General features: G+C 41.7%; 1 protein-coding gene across 6 annotated transcripts in view; it reads left to right on the forward strand.

Annotated features, from left to right (window-relative positions):
- The first annotated feature begins 1,459 nt into the window (after window positions 1–1,459).
- Window positions 1,460–19,460, forward strand: part of stxbp5a (syntaxin binding protein 5a (tomosyn)) — a 100,538-nt gene continuing 82,537 nt past the window's right edge. For 4 of the 6 annotated variants that reach the window (XM_079347756.1, XM_079347754.1, XM_079347758.1 and 1 more), the window contains exons 1-2: window positions 1,461–2,154; window positions 4,291–4,388. In XM_079347756.1, coding sequence (XP_079203882.1) covers window positions 2,017–2,154; window positions 4,291–4,388 — 236 coding nt within the window. In that variant the 5' untranslated portion in view covers window positions 1,461–2,016. Of the gene's footprint in view, window positions 2,155–4,290; window positions 4,389–19,460 lie in introns of all 6 variants that reach the window. The other 2 variants (XM_079347755.1, XM_079347759.1) reach the window with 2 other exon arrangements.

The raw sequence follows: 19,460 nt of genomic DNA on the forward strand, positions 1-19,460 counted from the left end.
TTTAAAAAAAATGGAGTTCACAACCAGATAATTAATACATATGGAAAGGGAGTCTCCCGTCTCTTAAAACATATTCTCTTAGTCCCTTTAGTTTCCTTGCATCTCTGCGCACCTCTTGTGGAAGAGACTATGTCAACATGTGCCACTGAAATCAACCCAAAACGGAAAGTTCCTCAAAGCAGCTTTAAATAGAGATTGCCCAAGTAGACCAGAACCTGCGCTTCCTTATGAGTGATGAATTGGTAAATCATGATGTTGTGATGCAGAAGTTGGTTGTGCAGTGTTTCAAGCACATTTTCTGCAGTCAAGGATGCCACAAAGACTGCAAAGGAGAGGTAATGGACAGAGGATGCCTTCCTCTGCAACACTGTCCTGTGAAGATTTAGGGAATAGGGAATAGGGAAGTTCAATGAACAGGTTGATATAGGGCGTGAGGTATCAGCAGTTGGATAGGAAATAGGCCTGTTGTTGTTTTTTGCAAAGTAGCATAGTTTTCGAAAAGTCACTTAGTAAAAGAGAGAAATCAGAGTAGATGGATCAGCTAAGTTATCTGATAGAATTGTACATAATTACGGATATACTTTTATACATGTATTTTGCAAATGCTGCTGTACAGGATTGCTACAACAATTTGTTATATTCCGATTCTCAATGTCCGGTCCCAGGACCCCTATCGGTCCACAAACAATAGCTTGGAGATCCGCGGAATAATTTACAAAAAATTGTAAAAGTTGAAGACTGAAAAAGCATCTCTATAAACTGGGACCTCTTGCACCATTAAAATCAGCTATATTGTCCAATACTCCCGCCTGTGTCTGTCATGTCTGTCTCTTCATTTTTTTTTGTATTAACATAATGCTTATCAATGTTACAATAATGAGGGGGTCCTTGGAAAAATGTGTCACCTGAAAAGGGGCCGTGGTCCCGTGCTCTATACTATGACAATTAAGATTATCTATCTATCTATCTATCTATCTATCTATCTGTCTATACGTTCTAAACTAAAGACAGAATGAACTGTGACCTTTAATCACCTTTTTTTTTGCATTTGCAAGATGCATTAAAAACTGATATGTTGAAATCATCACCCTCATGATTTGAAGAATACAGAGTTTTTTTTATTCTTATTTGAGCACACTTTCTTTCTCTTTTCGTCTAAACAGAGCACAAAATATATAGCTGGAATTTTTAATCATTTATCAAACCGTCATCTTTCCAGTCCATCAAAAGCAACGCTTTAAGGTTTGGCCTGCATGGCTTTCGACACGGCAAACCTTCCACGTCACACACAAACAGTTCAGTAGTGGATATAGCAATAATATCACTGGGCCTTCGTCTGTCTGCTTGTCATCCTCCATGGACTCTCAGTGCTGCAGCATCCCAACATCACCAGCATCACCAGCATCACCAGGTGCAGTAGAGCAAAGCCTACTATGTGTGCGTGAGACGGAGAGGGGAGGGAAGGGGAGGGGGGGCGTTGTCGCTGGGGGCAGATGAAAGGAGAAGGAGAGAGAGAGAGAGAGAGAGAAGGCTGGCAAGGTGGCGGGATTTGTGTTGAAGCCTCTGCGTTGTCAGACATGCGCAAGAGCGTCATCAGCAGCAGCAGCAACACAACCACTGCGCTGCGTTTCCGCCTTGGCTGAGCAGCGCAGGGGAGGGAATCCGAGAAGAAGAATTAGAAGAAGAAGAAGCAGCAGCAGAAGAAACGAAGCCACGGAGACGCATTGTTGGGCACAGCACGGACTCCGAGCTAAATTTGCACCGACGCAGCAGCAAACCTCAGGCACTTCGTCTCCAAAAAAAAAAAAAAAATCAACGCCAAGTAAGCGTCCTGTGCGGTGCGCGCCAGAGCATTTCCAGCATGGAGACTGCGCTGATAAACAAGCACTAAAATGTGAGATTTACAGAGGAAATTACAAGAGAGAGAGAGAGAGACTGTATGTGTGTGTGTGTGAAAGAGAAAGTGGCTACCCCTTTTTATCTTGTGCGGGTGATCTCAAATTCTGCAGTGTGAAAATGAAGAAGTTTAACATCAGGAAGGTGCTGGACGGCTTGAAAGAGGTGTCCTCCTCCACCCCGTCTGTCCAAGTGGGGCCACAGGAGAACCATCTGATCCAGGAGACCATCCAGTCCGAGCATTTCCAGCTCTGCAAGGTGGGCGATCCTAACATGTTTTCTTTCCTCCATCACATTTATTGCTTGCAGTCTTATTGTTGATTGGTGCGCTCATCCCATCTCAGGATACAGCAGGTGCAAGAAAGCTAAACCCAAACAATGAATCTATAATCTAACACATCTTTTCTCTAAAGGATGACGATCAACTACTGAATGAACGTGTTTTTTTTGGCCTAACATTTTGTGTGGAACCCTTTTGAAAGCTCCCTGTTTTTAGCCATGGCATGATACTCCGTCTATAACAGACCTAACTTCAATGCGGATTCTGTCTGCAGCGCAGGACGATACACAACAGTTAGTTCCTGTTCTGTTTTTAATGTACGCTATTTATTCTTTTGTTTTGCTGAACACCTAGTTCATATTACATCTTAAAAGGCAGAATATAATCCTCTGTGGAAACACAGTCGTTTGCTGCATGTTTGCTGCTTGGCATGAACTGTCATCGAGGGGCTGGGCCAATATCTGATCCCCTCTTGCATAATCTGTTTGTATTAGCAAACCGGTGCTCTGTGGTTTATCTGCGTGTGTGCATGTGTGTGTGCATGTGTCTGTGTGTGTGTGTGTGTGCGTGTGTGTGTAGGTGTGTGTGTGTGTGTGTGTGTGTGTGTGTGTGTGTGTGTGTGTGTGTGTGTGTGTGTGTGTGTGTGTGTGTGTGTGAGTGTGTGAGAGAGAGAGAGAGAGAGAGAGTGTGTGTTTCTCCCACCCTTCTTGTGTTGTCTTTGCTGGCAGTTTGACTCTCCATCCCTTTCAGAGACGCACCTCTCTTGCTCTCTCTCTCTCTCTCTCTCTCTCTCTCTCTCTACCACACACACACACACACACACACACACACACACACACACACACACACACACACACACACACACAGAGATGATTGGGCCTAAAGTGAGCAGAGCCTATTTGGGGAAAAAAACAAAACAAAACAAAAGAAAACTACGACCCCAGCTTGCCCTACTGTGACTGAATTGGCCACATGGATGGATGGGGTTAATAAACAAGCTTGCAATTTACATGCCGTGCACGATACATCTTATCCCACTTACTGTGTTGCACCAAGTTTGTCCTAATGGTTTGGCGTGGCCTTGCGTTAGTGTTATCACTCACTGTGCTTTTATTTGGTTCACCCACACATCAAACCTGCAGCTGTGACGGCTGCATTTGTTGGAGCTTTCTCAGGTTTTGAACTGTGGAATAGAAACTGTCATATTGTTACTGAAGCAACAAGTTATGTTGCCAAAGTCATAAGTAGAAACTTACATACCACAAAATGTGGTCAAGTCATGACACCTGAGGGCCGAGGAGGAGTTTGTAGTAATGTTGCCAGAGAGAACATCTGAGACCTCCTCGATTCTACACCTCAACATTGCAAATGTGTGGATGAAAAAGCATGGGGTTTTATGAAAGTCTCGTCGTATATAAAACTCCTTCCTGTTCCCAGCACCTTCTCTGTCTGTGTAACGTTTCACTGCGAGGAAAGCAGGTGTCTCTGCTGCACTGAGTGCTTCTTATGTAACATGCTTTAGCCTTCTGCCGCTAAGCAAACAAATCCAACAGCCCACCACCAGCTGACTGATGCCATAAAGTCTCAGTCAGTCAGTCAGTCAGTCACACACAAATGCACACAGGGTGAACGGCAAAAGCAGGAACATCCTACAATGCAGCACGCTACATGACAAGGCTCTGCGACAAACATAATCAAATGCTTCTTAACTGGTGTGTTTTTCTCTGTTTTCTAAGACTTCAGTGCAATCACGACTCTATGTGGGAGGCAGTAAGAGAAGGAAAAAGAGATGAAAAAGGGAAAAATCTTAAAATAGGACCATGATGATTATAATGGATCCTAAAAAGCGAAGCCAAATATCAAGGAAGGACAGGGTAGCCATCCAGAGAATGCGCGTTTGTTCCCTTCATTTTTCTCTTGTCTCTTGCAATTTCAGCTTTACATTTCTGTTTCATAACACTCTCCGCGTCCATCTGGGCCATTTGTTTATCAAAATAATGTGCGCGACATCCTTTCACAAAACAACGCCCCTGCTGTAAAAATGCAAATTGCTTTCCTCTCTAACACATTTTTCTCTTTTTTTGTTTTTTTTCGTCCTCCTGCACATCTCTCAGACTGTCCGTCATGGCTTCCCCTATCAGCCTTCATCCATGGCTTTCGATCCCGTGCAGAAGATCCTGGCCATCGGCACCCAGAGTGGCGCTCTCAGATTGTATCCTTTTTCTTTCAGATTGCACCCCTGAGAGGCAGCAGCAGGTAAGCAAACGGATGTCTTGGTGGGATTTCAGGGTATTTTTAGAGGCGTGTTGGAGCGTTTTCAGACATCCTCATGGGTTGACGGTCGCTTTATGCTCTCCATGTGCTCCCGAGTTTCAGCATCAAGAAATGTCAGTCTTTGTGCAAGGTGGTGTCACGTGTATAATTGAAGTAATATCACACTGAAAGCTGTGCTGTAATAATGAATGTCAGCATGTCCTGTTTTTTTTTTTGTTCAATTTCACAGCCTGAGACAAAACGCGGCTGGTACTCAGTAGAGAAGCACAACGTCAAGTGTAACATTCCTTATGTCCAAGAGCTTTACTGCCAGTTACACGGATCAAAAGATTGTTATGTTTCATTCATTAATTAACTGTTCATTTGCTTCCACTGATACAACCATTTTCAAACCCTTGAGTGGAACATTTTCCAGCATTCATTTTTGTAGCTCTACATCCTACTTGAGGCCAGCATTATATTTTTCTCTACATTGACTTCATATTGTAACCAGTGATTCTTAGATATCAACTTGATCAATCTAGACACTAACTTCCTGCATTACTCTTAACACTGTCCAGAACGCCTGTGCTGTGGCAAAGTGATACACACGGGTAAAAGTTCGACTGCACACTCTATCGCGAGTCGTGGGATGCCTGTCGTCCCATTGAAGATTGAACCATTAACCAGCAAGACCATGTTTACTCAGAGCGTCGACGTTTTTGTTTTCAAAGAGGTTCTATGTTCAGAAGTTTGATTACAATCGCCATGCACACAGCCCTGAAAAAAATGTCAAGCAGCACAAGCAGAACTCAGGAGTATGCCGGTGTTGTTGTAGCCACCTACTCACGCACAACTTCTGTCTGGAACCTTAATGGGCATGTGCGAAGAACCTCCTCACATTTAGTCTGTAACCGCTGTGCACATGTGTGTAAGGTCATAGAGTTTAGGAATAATGGCATTTCACCAATTTACACAGAGATGGTGCTGTTTTCAGAAGTTTGCACACTGGGACCCAGCTTGAAAATCTTCAGCCGTCCAAAACGGTGTTGTCATGTAAACGAACAGCCAAGACCCAACAAAAGGTTCCTGTTTCAGGATGCTTAATTTCAGCAAGAGAAGTGAGTCGTTCAGCTTGCTCACGTTGGCTTTCTTCCTTACAATATGAGGACGTTTTACACAAACAGGGATAACAGCTTGTGATGAAATGGCACCTCGGGGAGTCGTATAGCTTCAGAGAACACCCGCGAGCTCGCCTGTGTCAGGCTGCTTTTTACAGGTTCTCCATGTGTTCTCATGCCTGTCCGACAACCTTTGCCAGCTCATTACGGTGTGATGAAGAGCTGTCCGCCTGGCTGTCCCTCGCACCTACCTGCTGGCATTTATGGCTGTGACTCAGCCTCGTTTACATGCAGAGGTATGGTGCGGATAAAAACAGAGACATTTGCAGGGCATAGAGTCCACAGAGTTGTGTTCAGCAGACTTATTAAAAGACGACTATGTTTGCAGATTTGTTTTTGTTTTTTTTGTTTCTAAAAGCCGAGTGCGAGAGTTCTTAACGTTCCTCAAGATGTTCAGACTGAACAGAAACTATGATTTTCTTTATCCAGAGCAGAGCAGCTTCTGTCAGTCGATTAGGAGATAGGAAGAGAAATCCCTCCTCTGGTAAAAGTACTATATCAAGGCTGATGCCGGAGCTGGTGGATAAGCCTAATGGGGCTCATGTCTTACTGGCTGGAACATTACTCCTGTGAGATCTAGACTGGGTAAACTCTGCTGTACTGCAAAAGAAGCCATGTAACCAATCAGTTTCAAGATCAAAAACTGCATCCTCCCTCCGGCAGAAATGATCCCGTCAGATGGTTCCTACTGGCTGAAAATGGTCACTTTGAAAATTGAATGAACAAAGGGAGTGCTTTTATGTTTGAGTGATGCGGATCAGAGAGAGTCTTATCGGAGTCAGGGGAAGGTGAATTGGGAGTCATCCATCTATTCTTTGGTGCTGGTTCTCTTCGTGTGTCTTTTGCTGTTTAGTCGGCCTCGCCTCTTTATCTGATTGCAACGATACCAGAGAGGAACAGGCTAGAACTTATGAATCATCCTTTTTCTATTGCAGTGCTGCCGCTTGTTTTTTTTTTTGTTACATTTATTTTTTGGGCCTTGCAGTCCTTTTATTTCAGGGGCAGGACAGTAGATAGAGTAGGGAAATTAAGAGGTTAGAGTGAGGAACAGCATACGGGAATGGGGCTGAGGGTCAGAGCTGAAACTGGGCTGCTCAATCGAGGACCACAGCCTCTGTACAAGGAGCGCCCAAATGCCAGGCCAGCCTGTGTTTAGGCTTGTGGGCATCCCATATAGTTGTTCTGATAGCTACTGATACCAGTACTGATATACCAGTCATGCTTACAATATAGATATACCACTGCCACTACAGATTCTTTTAGTACACCGACAAAGTTAAAGGTAATGTTATACACAGTTACCAGTATGGGTACACTGATTCCATTACTGCTTTAAGCCTCTGATAGTGCCTAAATTATAGTTTCATATATTGAGAAGTATGCAAGTCAATGTTAAGTCCATTAGCCCCCCCCCCCCCCCCAGGGAAAAAAAAAAAGAAAAAAGGTCAGTAAGTTTTAGGTAAAATGTCTTGCAGCAACAACAAACAGCTGGTTGATAATGAGGTTTGGGTAAGAAATTGTGTCTTCAGATCGCTGTTATTCGAGTCTTAAGTCTGCCTATTTCATGAAAGACATCTTGGACTCCTTTTGCGAGAGGTCAGTCTTTGGAGTTTGTAGCAGTTGTTGTTAATGGATGTTTGTGTGTGTGTGTGTTTATTTGCTGCCTTGCGTGCCAGGACATTTGGCTGCACCTCTCTTCCATGGAGGATTACAGGAAGTGGCAGATCAAGGGCCTCAGCCTGGCAGCATGGCGGAGGACTGTGAATTACAGCAGGGGCAGGAGGTGTTTGTGGATGTTGTGTACATGGCTGTGAGTGAATATGTGCGTACAAGTCTGCGTGCGCGTGTGAATCCTCAAAGGAGACGGCTGATCCCTCCAGCCAGAAAGCCAATCACTTCTGTGATTCCCCCCCAAAAAATGTCTCGCGTTTGATGCTCTCCTCTGACTCCGCTGCTGCTTCCACCGTCCAGCTGGGAAGATGACAATGTCCCTTTAGTGTTGTCTGGAGGATGTTAAAAAAAAAGAAAGGGGGATAGAGGGAGAGAAGGGTGGCAGGCTGATAGAAAAGGGAGAGCAGCAGAGAAAGGGGATGGATGGGAAAAAATGAGAGAGGCTAACCCCTGCTCCAACATCTAATGGCCAAGAATAGAATCCGTATTGATCTGTGTGTGGTAATGCACTGAGACAGTTATGCCCAAGTGCACACACACTCTGCTGTCAATTGTTTTCTGCACGATATCTCAGCGCCAGAGAGATGTGAGCATCTTTTGAAAACAGGTTTTTTCGCTGTGCAAGCAGCCGAAGCGTATAATCTATCCCCTGGATTAACAGTGTAATTTCAAGAATAAGCAGAAATGCTTTGTTCTAAGATGAATTAAAAGAGCTTGATACAACGTGCGTTTGATGAGTTTAAGGGACGAACAGAGCAGGAGAAGCTTCCTTTTCTCCTTGTCCTGTGGCACGTATTCACTCACAGCCGTGTGCACGACATCCACAAACACAAACATCCTTCCATTTTTGACCAAACTAAACTACATTTCTTGCACTTGCTACTTCTCACTTTCTATAACACACAGCTCGTCCATTAGTTTGATGATGTTACTGTTAAACAACTGCAGCAGCAGTTTGTTGTTGTTGACGTATAAGAGACAGAAAGGTGTCATAAATGTCACATACTGTAATGTTCTTCATCAAATTACTATATACCATATGGTATTTATAATTACATACCATACAATGTAATGATATTTTGAAATATTCAGGATATGTGATGTCTCTAGATAAAGAGATTGAATCAACCAAAGCCTGCAGTCAAATCTAAGGGTTTATGTACTGTACATTTATGTACTGTATGTGTGAGGCAAAAACTGTTCCTTATACTTATAATGAACCTTCATGAACCTTGTTGTTTGATAAAATATCAATCTATCTATGTTCACCCAAATCCATCTCTTTCTGTATATGGCTGCTTGTGGACCAGAAACCACATTAGACTAAGACTTTAAGGAGCTGCACATTAACTTGAATTTTCACCATAAAAACAACACAAACAAAAACCCCCCATTGCAAAAGACAATTCAAACATTTAGATAGATAGATAGATAGATACTTTATTGATCCCGAGGGAAATTCAACTAGAATTTAAAGATGAGACTTGGAGACCTTGGCTGTGACTTCTCAGCATTTTTAAAAAGCTTTCAAACAATATTGGTTGGCAACACAGTTTTTTTTGGCAACTTTGAGTTTGGCTCGCAAGATGGCTCAGAAGGTAGAGAAAAGTGGGGAACTGTGGCTGATGATGACCTAATGTGGCAATTGGAAGATAAAGAAGAAATTGTGTTCAGAGACCCCGTGAAAACAATTTTCTGGAAACAGCTGGAAGGCATGAGAACTGCAAGTCAAAGCTAATATGAACATCTTTTGTTTATTTACTGAACATAAGATCATCATCGCACGATTATACGATGACAAGGAACATAGAAGATTTTTTGTATATCATGCAGGCCTAAGGCATTTAGAATTCAAGTTGCATTGTAAAAAATAAAAGAAGAATTTCTTACACTTCAATAAGGAATGATACAGCAAAAGTATTAAAGCATTTCAGCCAACTACCCAGATTTGAACTTACTAGGTGTTACAATTTGGTGGCCAGCCTCTAAGGGGATATGGCTCTTTACTGGTGGTGGCCAGGAGAGATGGCAGCCCTATAACTCAGAGACTCCCGGTGAGCCGGCAATAGATCAAACTGTCACTCCATGCTCTGCCAGATTATCTCATCGGCAGGCGGAGGACATCATAGGACTCACACATTAAAATGTAGGTGCACAAACAGAGTTATTATATCAGGATAGAGAGCAGAGCTAACATACATTTGCACACAAATGCACGTGTATGATGGTAAATGACTTCTATAAATGTTAGCAGACGTGCACATGCACATAATCTATGTGCTGACATAGACAAACGTTTGCACGCACTGGTGGGCAGTAGTGCACACGTTTGCAGAGACATCTTTGCATTGACATCCGCATACATGCACAGGCTTTTCTGTATCTGACAGAGGCCCTGTGCAGCTTTTGGTTGTAGCAACAGATTGACTATGACATATCTTTATCATCCATCTTCCTTGTGATTCACTGAGTAACTGTGTAACTGCAACTGTCTGCAGGAAGCTAACAGGGCAATGGGTTCTCTGACTGGATTTCTGAATGTAAATGTTGGAAGTTATTGGATTAAATACCTACTAATGAATGTTCAATTAGAGTTTATTAGATGTGTGTACCTAAAATCCTCAATGTCAACTAACTGTGATGGGAATTTCACTGCATTTATATTAATGTGAGAAATTCATACAGCCTTCCTCTGACAGACTGCATGTAATGTACTGTATATGTCTGTGTTGATGGTAATGGACTGTGATCGTGACTCGCTTCTTTTTGCACGTCTTCAGTATCGTCAGAGAAACAAGGGTAGTAAAAAAATACATTTGTGTCGTGCTCCCTTTCCTGTTCATTGCTTAAAAGTGTGGGAGCTTCTTTTCAGGTCACAGAACATTTGTTTATTCATTTATTCTTCTATCTGTTTTGTTGCATCTTTATTTTCTTCCCTTTTTTTTCGCTCTCTGCTCACTAGCATTGGCAGTTGCTAGCTCACTCTTCTCGATGGCTCTCCATAGTTCAGACCAGGCCTGGGGTGGTATGTGTTTGTGTCTGTGCTCAGTTATGCAATGTGCTGGAGCTTGGCACAGCAAAGACGAGGCGGCCTGAGACGGCAACAGTCTCATCAAAGGAGCTGAGCTGCTGCTGCTGTACAGTACAGTGCGTTGCATGTGCGAGTGATTAAAACATGCGTCTGTGATAAATTAGGACTTTTGTCCTCATTTCACACATACAACTTGAGATGTTACAACAACAATTATTTCAACTTCTCTGTATTAATTCCCATATCTATCTTGATATTGAGTATTCAGAGCACACTCCCTAAAAGATACACATATGACTTTTTTTTTTTTTTTTTTAAAGGTTTATTTTTGGCCTTTTTGCCTTTATTGATAGGACAGTGGATAGAGTCGGAAACAGGGAGAGAGTGGGGAGAGACATGCGGGAAAGTGGCCACAGGCCGGACGCGAACCCGGGCCGCCCGCGCGAGGAGCAAAGCCTCGCAACATGGTGCGCGCACTGCCGCTGCGCTATCGGCGCCACCACACACATATTACTTTTTAAATGCTTTGTATGACTAAGCTATATGACCTAGCTAGCTACTAAAAAAGGCTAAACTGGTGCTATTGCTGCTACAAGTGTTTTGTTGCTATAGAAAAAACACTTCCTTTTGGGTTTTTAACTGTGTTGGTTATCTTAATTTAAACTAAAAAACTAGTCTTTAAATGTGTGATAATGAAGCACCGCTTGCTGTCGTTTTGCTAGCTTTAACTAACACCGCTCTCGATGCCGGCATTTGTTTTTTTTTTCTTCCTTAAGTTAATTATTTACCTCTAAACTGCTTCTTTTTCACTTCATGTAGGGAGTGGAAATTTCTTTCCAAATACCAGTATGTTTGAAATTTAAGGTCAGTGTCACCACTTTAGCCAACATTCGTAATGATGAGAGATAAAAGGGAAAAAGGAGAGAGGTGTAACACTATATTGAGAGGAATTAGAATCTTTGCCCATTTGACCTCATTTAGATTTTCAGACAAGCTTTTCATAAGCTGTTTAATTGTGTTTGATGAAAGACTTTAGTTGTGTGGGTGTGTTTAAAAATGGCCAGATGGTATTTAAAAAGAAAAAAAAAAACTGAGAGTGAAATCTGTAGCGAGGTCAACAGAGAGCTGCAGAGATGTGTCTTTCATGTCAGTTTAGTTCACATCAACATTACACCAGTACAGGACCAAAGTGTGTGTGTGTGTGTGTGTGTGCGTGTGCGTGTGCGTGTGCGTGTGCGTGCGTGCCAACTGTAGGGCAGTGGTTGTCAAAGTGTGGGGCACAGCCTGACTGGTGGCATGGTCGATGGAAAGTGCAAATCATTGCTTAACATTTATTTTGCACATATGGCAAAATGTATGCTCTCCCAATCTTGATGGTATTTTCATAAAGATAACTCGGCCCTTTTAGAGACAATTTTGTATTAAGTTGAGGTCCGGGGCTTGAGAATTTATTTCCCCTTGCAAGTTAGAAGAGACATTAAAAAAAGGAAAAAATAATAAGATTGAGGACCTCAGTTCGAGTGAAATCCTCTTTATTGAAGACATCTTGTGTACCAAATTTATGTTCTCCCAAAGCACTCATGCCTCTGTCTTTTTGGTTCTTAGAAATGGGAAACTAATTTTGCTGCATCAGTTGACGACAACGTAACTGCTGCTGCTGCTTTGCTCCGTCCAATATCCTGACAGCATGGCCTGCTTAAGTCCCTTAGTCTTGACAAACCCCAAATGGGATCTGGGTCTTGGATGATTAAAGTTGTGCTGCCATGTTGCTTCTCTTCAATAATTTAGTTTACATTTAACTCCAGCTTATAGCCCTCTAACTGTACCTTATCTCTGCATGCTCAATTTTTTCCAGGGAATGATAGTCCTGCGTGTGTGCTCAAGTGAGACACTTTACTTTGAATATTTGTTATTTGGGGACATGCAAAAAATGTCAAAGCAGAAATTGATGCATGCAGCCTTTCCTCCTCCAGTGACTCATCACAGTTCAGGACACTGTGGTATTTGTGTTCACCTGAAAGCAATGTTATTGGCAGACAAGAAATCTTGATGACCTGGAGAAAGGTTAACAGCGAGGGCTGCTGTTTGTGATGAATACTAAAGATGTTTTGTCTGGTACTGTGTGTGCTTTTAGCTGTGTAATGTAAATGAGGACCCTCATTGCTCACTGGAAACTGTTAACATTTATAAGCATTTAATACAGGAGTATAACAAGCTTTGTTCAATAGGCACTGTGTGTACACAAATAATAGAAAGCAAGCTTTATGGTGGATGATTGCGTGTGTGTGGATGTGCTTGTGAGTGTGCTACAGAGCAGCAATCCTGGAGAGGTCACCAACCTTTGTAATAATTATTTGCTACAGAGGGGATGCTATGCTCCAGCAACTCCTCATAAAAAAACACGTTGGTGAAATTGAATTGGTTCAGATCTGAGGGTGTAGCTGTGTTACTGGCCGATGGTTGGTCCTTCTTTTGACTGCATGTGGACCAATTACACATTGTTTGGTACTCTGGAATTTCTTTTCATGATGTTTTGAAGCACTTATAAGATGGCATTGATTGAAAGAAAGCACAAATCAAATTTTACATTGTCAAAACCGGACTATGCAGTTCTGCTATGTTTTACAGTTGTTCAATTTCACATTGAAGTGTTGAGCATCTGAGCAAGAGATAACGATGTTTCTATGGTATGAATTACATTTCTGCATAGTACAACAACCTGCACCTGCTAATGCCTATGATATTTCCAACTCTGGATTTCATTCAATTAAGTCGCACACTCGACAGTTTAAATCCTGTCTGCAAAGATCTGATTGGTTGATTCTTCCTCCTCCTGGTGCAGACAGCTATCATTTGGAACAACACTAGAGCTGTATAATTCGAGATGCGGGAGGAAATGAAGAGGTCTGAACCAAAGCTGCTATATAAAATAGTTGACTTGCATGCTGTTTTTCATTTGCTACAACAGGAGTTAAACACTTGCAATCCAGTCTTTGGTCTGAAATTCTGCCAGATTGTTAAGACAATCAGGTTAAACTCTTTTGTGTTTTCTCAGTGAAGTGTATTAACTAAACTGCAGATTGGAGTCTCAGCTAACATTGGCAAACACAGTATGTAAACTTGTCTAATCGAAAACATCTATATCCTGAACTGAGATGATCTTACCTGCATTCAGCCGCTCTCTCACTCTGTTCCCTTGTCCCTGTGAGGAATCTCGTCTTAAAAAGAAATAAAACACACTGTTGTATGTTTTTTAAATCATAAAAACTCACATGATATTAAACCAGAAAGGTTTACCAGATGTTGGGAGCAATAATTATCTGATAATAAGTAAGAGGCTATGGGGTCGTTGTTTGTTTTGGTACACAGATAAAGTGGTACACATACAGTACCTGTGTGTTCACTTTCTGATCTGCTCTACACTGACTGATGTGGTAATACTACAGGTCAACTTTAAGCCATATACTAGTTGCTTTCATCCTGAATTTTGGTGATATTGTAGATGATGAAAAAAATCTCTCCAATTCTTAATAAAGCAACATGATCCTTGCTACTGTTTGTAGAATGGGAGAACTGCATATGATGGTGATTTTACAGTAATATGTGATATAAGCCCCTGCTTACAGTGCTTGCTAATATTGTTGTTGGAAATAGACTTTCTGTAGCCCTCGGCCTTACAGACAACCAGGGTCACATTGCTGTCGGCTTGTTGTGATTTATGACAGGATTGACTACACGCAGCTGCTTTTTCAGCATCGTTAGGGTCGCTCGTGAGGCCCTTGTACCTCTCTGTATTGACATGCTCTCTTGTAAGATGTGGTCAATATGCTTCTGTACTGTTTCTTCGCTCTCCTATGACCAAAGGGTTCGACCCTAGTTCATTCCCCACACCACAGAGGTCCCTTATAACCCAGTGTCAAGTTTCCAAAGTAAATGAGCCTTTGCCCTTTTATTGAGTTTGTTTATAGTGACTGCATAGATCCAGGAGTTATTGTACTGTATGTGTACATTAACATGTGGTTACACTATGCCTCCTATTGATTTTAAATTGTGGTTCATTTGTAAGTCTGTGGCTTGCATTATCATGACACTTTGGTGAACTCCCTGAAGATGAAATGATTCCAAAGTCATACCAGCGGCATTTCCTCTGCAACTGTCAAAACTAAAACAAATGCTTCAGTTTGCCCTCTGTCAATAAATAAAGCAACGTCGGGGCCGATTGCCAAGCACAAGTTGTTGTTCGGGACTCGCCCTGAGCAGATTATGGCGTGTACTGATAGCTCTCGCTTGTCCACTGGTATAAATATCACTTCATCATACATGCTGTAAATGTGGCGTCTCAGTGAAATGTCACTGTCATGTATCAAATTGTACATGACAGTGACAGAGAGCTCGCTGTGCGTGATCAATAGAAATTCATTTCTCGTGTTTTAATGAATATATGATGTCTTTCAGATATCTCCAGGAACACAGAGTGCCTGATAGGGGACGTATGAGTAGACACATCTGGTTTATGATCATGCGTTTGCCACGGTTTACGTTTTATTTTTTTCCTTCATGGATTTAAATGCAAAGGCTGGGGCAGTTTAGTTGTGGAAAATGTCATAGCTATATGTTTTCATCCATTCTAAAGCTAAACTGATTTAAAGTATGAATAAAACATTACTTTTTATTAACGCACCATGAAGGCATGTGGGCAAGGATGTCTTCTTCAGCTCTCGTTTTCTGGCTGACGCTGTTTAAACTGAACTCATTGACTTGACAAAATCCAAAATAGTGTGCACAATTCTCCTATGATTTCCAAATCTTGTTATACATTCAAATATTTAAACTTTTCCTTCCTTCATTTTGGGACATTTAGCCAAAGTCTTTATCATGTTGCCTTTGTAAATTCATGCATATGAATAAAAAAAAAATGTAAGTCATGAATTGGGCAAGATATTGGGTAAAGAGAATATACAGAGTAAAAAAAGCAGTTAAAAACAGCTGATTTGTTCTATGAAGAAATGAGAGCCAATGATTTATTTCCACGTTTTCTAGATTTGACGTGTTCTAGATATTTATTTGAACATGAAAACAAGAGTTTGAATGTCAGTAAGATACATGGACTCTTAAAGGATCAGTACTTACATGTTTGAATATAACATGAGTGTCCATGACTGATACTCTGTGGTTTTCTTGACATTGTTGTCGAGTTCAGGAGTGTGGCAGTGTTGAGTCTAACTCTTACTGTCAGTTTGGCATGCTCCCTGTGGTGCTTGTAGGAGGACCAGCCTACAGGAAATCTGTGAAGCACAAAGATGGTGTCTTCTCCTCTTGCCCTTCAAGTGACCTCTAAGTCCCCAAAGAGCCACACGGTTAAAGTATGAAGTCCTTTTTTTCCCTCTCTTTCTTTCTCTTACGTTATCTCCTGCTGTACTGGGCGTGCTTAAAAAAATCTCTTATCTATAATTCACATTCCTAGAGAAATAATTGTTCAGTTGTTGTAGCATTGTAGGGTTTTTCTAATGGGATTTACTGATTTTTTTTTTTTTGTCCTTCTTGTCCCCTCTGAAGCTCATTATTTTTGTCGAGCTCCTGTAGGTAATCTTCCTCTCTGTCCCAAGAGGCTCGGCTCCCTCATCATGTTTTATGTTTCCTACATTTTCTTGTCATTTGTTTTCTCCTCTCCCCAGTGCCTTATCCAAGGCACTCCCAATGTTTTGTGTTACTATATACACTTTACGTCCAGCCACCAGGAGAACTTAGGCCGACATAATTGTATAGTGGCAAAATCAAATCAGAGATCTGCACTACATGTGGATGTTTGGAGTGACTTCAACATTTTCTTTTGTGATTGCATTAAAGGGCAGTAGGGCTGGGCGATTTGACCTTAAATCAATATCACGATTAATTGAACATTTTACCGCAATAATGATTAATGAACGATTATTTCAATTCTGTTTTTTGCTCCACTTTTCCACCATTAATGCTGGGATGTTTTTTCTAATGAATGAGTGCATATCCGATGAACTATTTTGTGTTTATGTATTGATCATTTCTAACTGAAATCAAATAACGGCTTGAAGGGAGCGCTGGTGGCGCAGTGTGTCACAATACCAGAATTCAACTGTGATGCAACCCTTGTCAAGTTCAAATGCTATCGATATCTGCTTCTATGACTTTGGATAGTTCCTTGTCTTTAATAACCATGGGGCACACTGTGCTGGTACAGTTCTGGGTTACATATCTGTTGTTGTTGTTTTTTTAAAAATTTCATTCAAACTCAAAATGAAGTAAGATTGTAGGCCTAAAATGTTAGACCATGTCTTATGAAAGAATCCTAGTATCTTTGTTTAATAAACTGACTGTGTTGATCTTTGAACAACTTCAACGTTTCATGTGAACCTGGTCTGTTAACACATTGGTGTGCGGAACATTTCCAATTGCCATCAGTGCATTAATTCAGGTTTTCTGAATGAACTGACTAATGGATTCAGCTCTTGTTCTACTGGCCGTCTCTAGCCTCGAGAGCATCTGTGGCGGTTACAGAGCCTTTTAAGCGTGTTCTTTTTGTGATTGTATGTTGTGATGTTCCTTACAATTTGGTCAGTCATGTACGGTGTACTAGTTCAGGGTAAGATTGCACCATTGTAACAACCATTTTTCAGCAGCAGAGACTGTTCTGGTTTTGAAGACGTGCAGGCGACAAACCATGAGCACCTAATGGCCATGCGCTCTGTAAATGGCTGGTTATGACCTTACTAAGATCTAGGCACTTTGTCTCTGTCTACAAGCTCCTCTACACGCACACTCACAGAGCTCCGAACACAGTCAAGCACACACACAGACACACACATACTGAGGGGGCAAGAAGGAGAGGTTCCCAAGGTACCAGTCCATGAGGAATTGCCTGTCATCGTGTTTGTGTGTGCTGAGATGTGAATGTATGTGTATGCCAAGGCTCTTGCAGACAGATACAGAGCTTTTTGTGATTTCAGCAGCATACATACATTAGGTGTATGTCCTTGTCCATCATGGTTATGTATTTGATACGTAGCTATGTATGTTAGCCTCAGAAAGCCTTTTATCCAGCAAAATGAGCATCCAGGTGTTACATCTGTTATGTTTGAAAGTCACGCTTTTATTAATTGAATTCCTTTGTGTATGCTAGTCCCAGATGTAATATTATACAATTTGAGCCTTGAATGTTCTATTTCATGCTTTTTTACCTTCTTTGCTAAAGGCTAATTTCTACACTCAACTGACTCCAGCTGGAAAATATTAGAGCTTCTGACAGCTGTAGCTAACAAGCCTATAGTCTGCTTTTGTAGCCATGTGGGTAATGTTGCCTATAGGCAAAATATGGAAAACATACCAGAACTAGGTAATTCACATGCTGCTGTTTTGGCTGCTCTAATTCCCCATTGAGTAGATACTGGGGCTTCCCTCTTTGCAGCCAATACATCCTTTTGCTCAGTAAATGTTACCTGTATTTACTTTTGTGTGTGCCAGCCTAACAAACTTCATTTGATATTTACCCTGAGTTAATATTTGGCACATGTACATTTTCCTGTAACGACTGTCTTCTCTCAACACACATTATATTTGTCTAAGGCACAGAAATAGTGTAAAGAGAGTTATCAAACTTATGTACTCGTATATAAAAAAACTAACTTTTAGGTTATTTCACATTTTACTCACTCAAAGTTGTCAAGGCAAAGCGGTCTGCTATTATGAATGCTTTAAAACCTGGACAGTTGGACTAAATAGCCTATGGCAAGTAGCTTGGAAACTTGTTTAGCATTTAGCGGCTAACTGGCCAGGTTTTTGTTCTCATGAGAGGTTAAAGGCCAAAAAAGAAAGCGTCAATAGAAGAGCAACTATTGGATTAACATGAAGTGTATAAACTAAAACGTGTCCTCAAATCAGTGCCTATGTGGCTTTAACTGTTGTTACTCTGAATATGAAAATGTTAGCGAGCTAGTTCTCAGTGTCTACTTCAAAAGTGGTCAATGGTAGTTCAACACCTTTTTTTCTGTTGCCTGAACTGTGAATGTTTGAACTGTGAAATTGATGGTTTGGAGAAGTCGTTTTATGTATTCAAAATGAATGGGCGGATACATTGACCAACAGCAGCTTTGGAGTACAAAGTGTTTGTGTGTTGTGCCTATATTATCCCTTGTCCTGTAAATACAGCTGAACACAGTTTTATCACAGCGTCAGTCTGGGAACTGCCTTTTATTTAGTCTCTCATGATTGACATCATGGGCCTGCTGAGCTTCTGTACTTCATCCTCTTGTTGAAAGCAGCATTACAAACTAAAGTTAATAATTTTCCTTAGCTTGAGAGGGGGCTCTAAATATCCGCCCAGTGACTTAAGCCTCCCTGCTGCCGGCATGAACACATGACATTTTGTAATGCACCTTCCTCCACTAAAACCAGTTTCCTACTTACTTACTAGCCAGCTGATGCTGTGTTCATGCCCAGGACTTGGCAACGTATGTGCTTGTCAAAAAAAGCGACGCAAATCTTGACGTTTTCCTTCCCCCTCCCTGCTGGTAGCTGCAATGATATTCATCCTCCTGTTGCTGCTCTGTATGCTGCCCTTTAGAATGCCATCATGCAGAGCGCCTACAGAGAAGACACACACGTGTCGCATGACGTGATGACTCAGGCTTTAATGCCCTGCTACATGGCAGTCATATGCACAGCCCTTCCCCCCCTTCTCATGGTGTGTGAGTGTGTATGTGTGTGTGTGTGTGTTTGATATAGGCCTGTATTTAAATGAATCTTGTTTACATCCTGCATGTGTGTCCATGTGTGGAACGTGACTGGCCGAGGGGCTGTTTGTGCTTTTCCGTCTGATTGAAGCAGAATGTGGATTATGTTGTGATGTGAAATGAGGAGTAGCGGGGGTGGGGCAAAGTGGTTTGGTAAAGACATTTCAGGACTTAAGGGGACATATATGTGGGATGGGGAATGGAGGAGAATAAAAAGGGAGTTATACGTCCGTCTGTCCAGAGACAAAGCTCTACGGTACAATTGTGTCTGTTTGCTCAAGTATCATCCAGAGTGGGAGTTGGCAGACGCAGCGGGAAGGATGTTTGTTGATTTCTCATCTACACCAGAGATTTCCAGAAGAGCATCGACACAATGCATTACTGTT

Source organism: Symphodus melops (genome assembly GCF_947650265.1).
Source record: "Symphodus melops genome assembly, chromosome: 1".
NCBI classification, from domain to species: domain Eukaryota; kingdom Metazoa; phylum Chordata; class Actinopteri; order Labriformes; family Labridae; genus Symphodus; species Symphodus melops.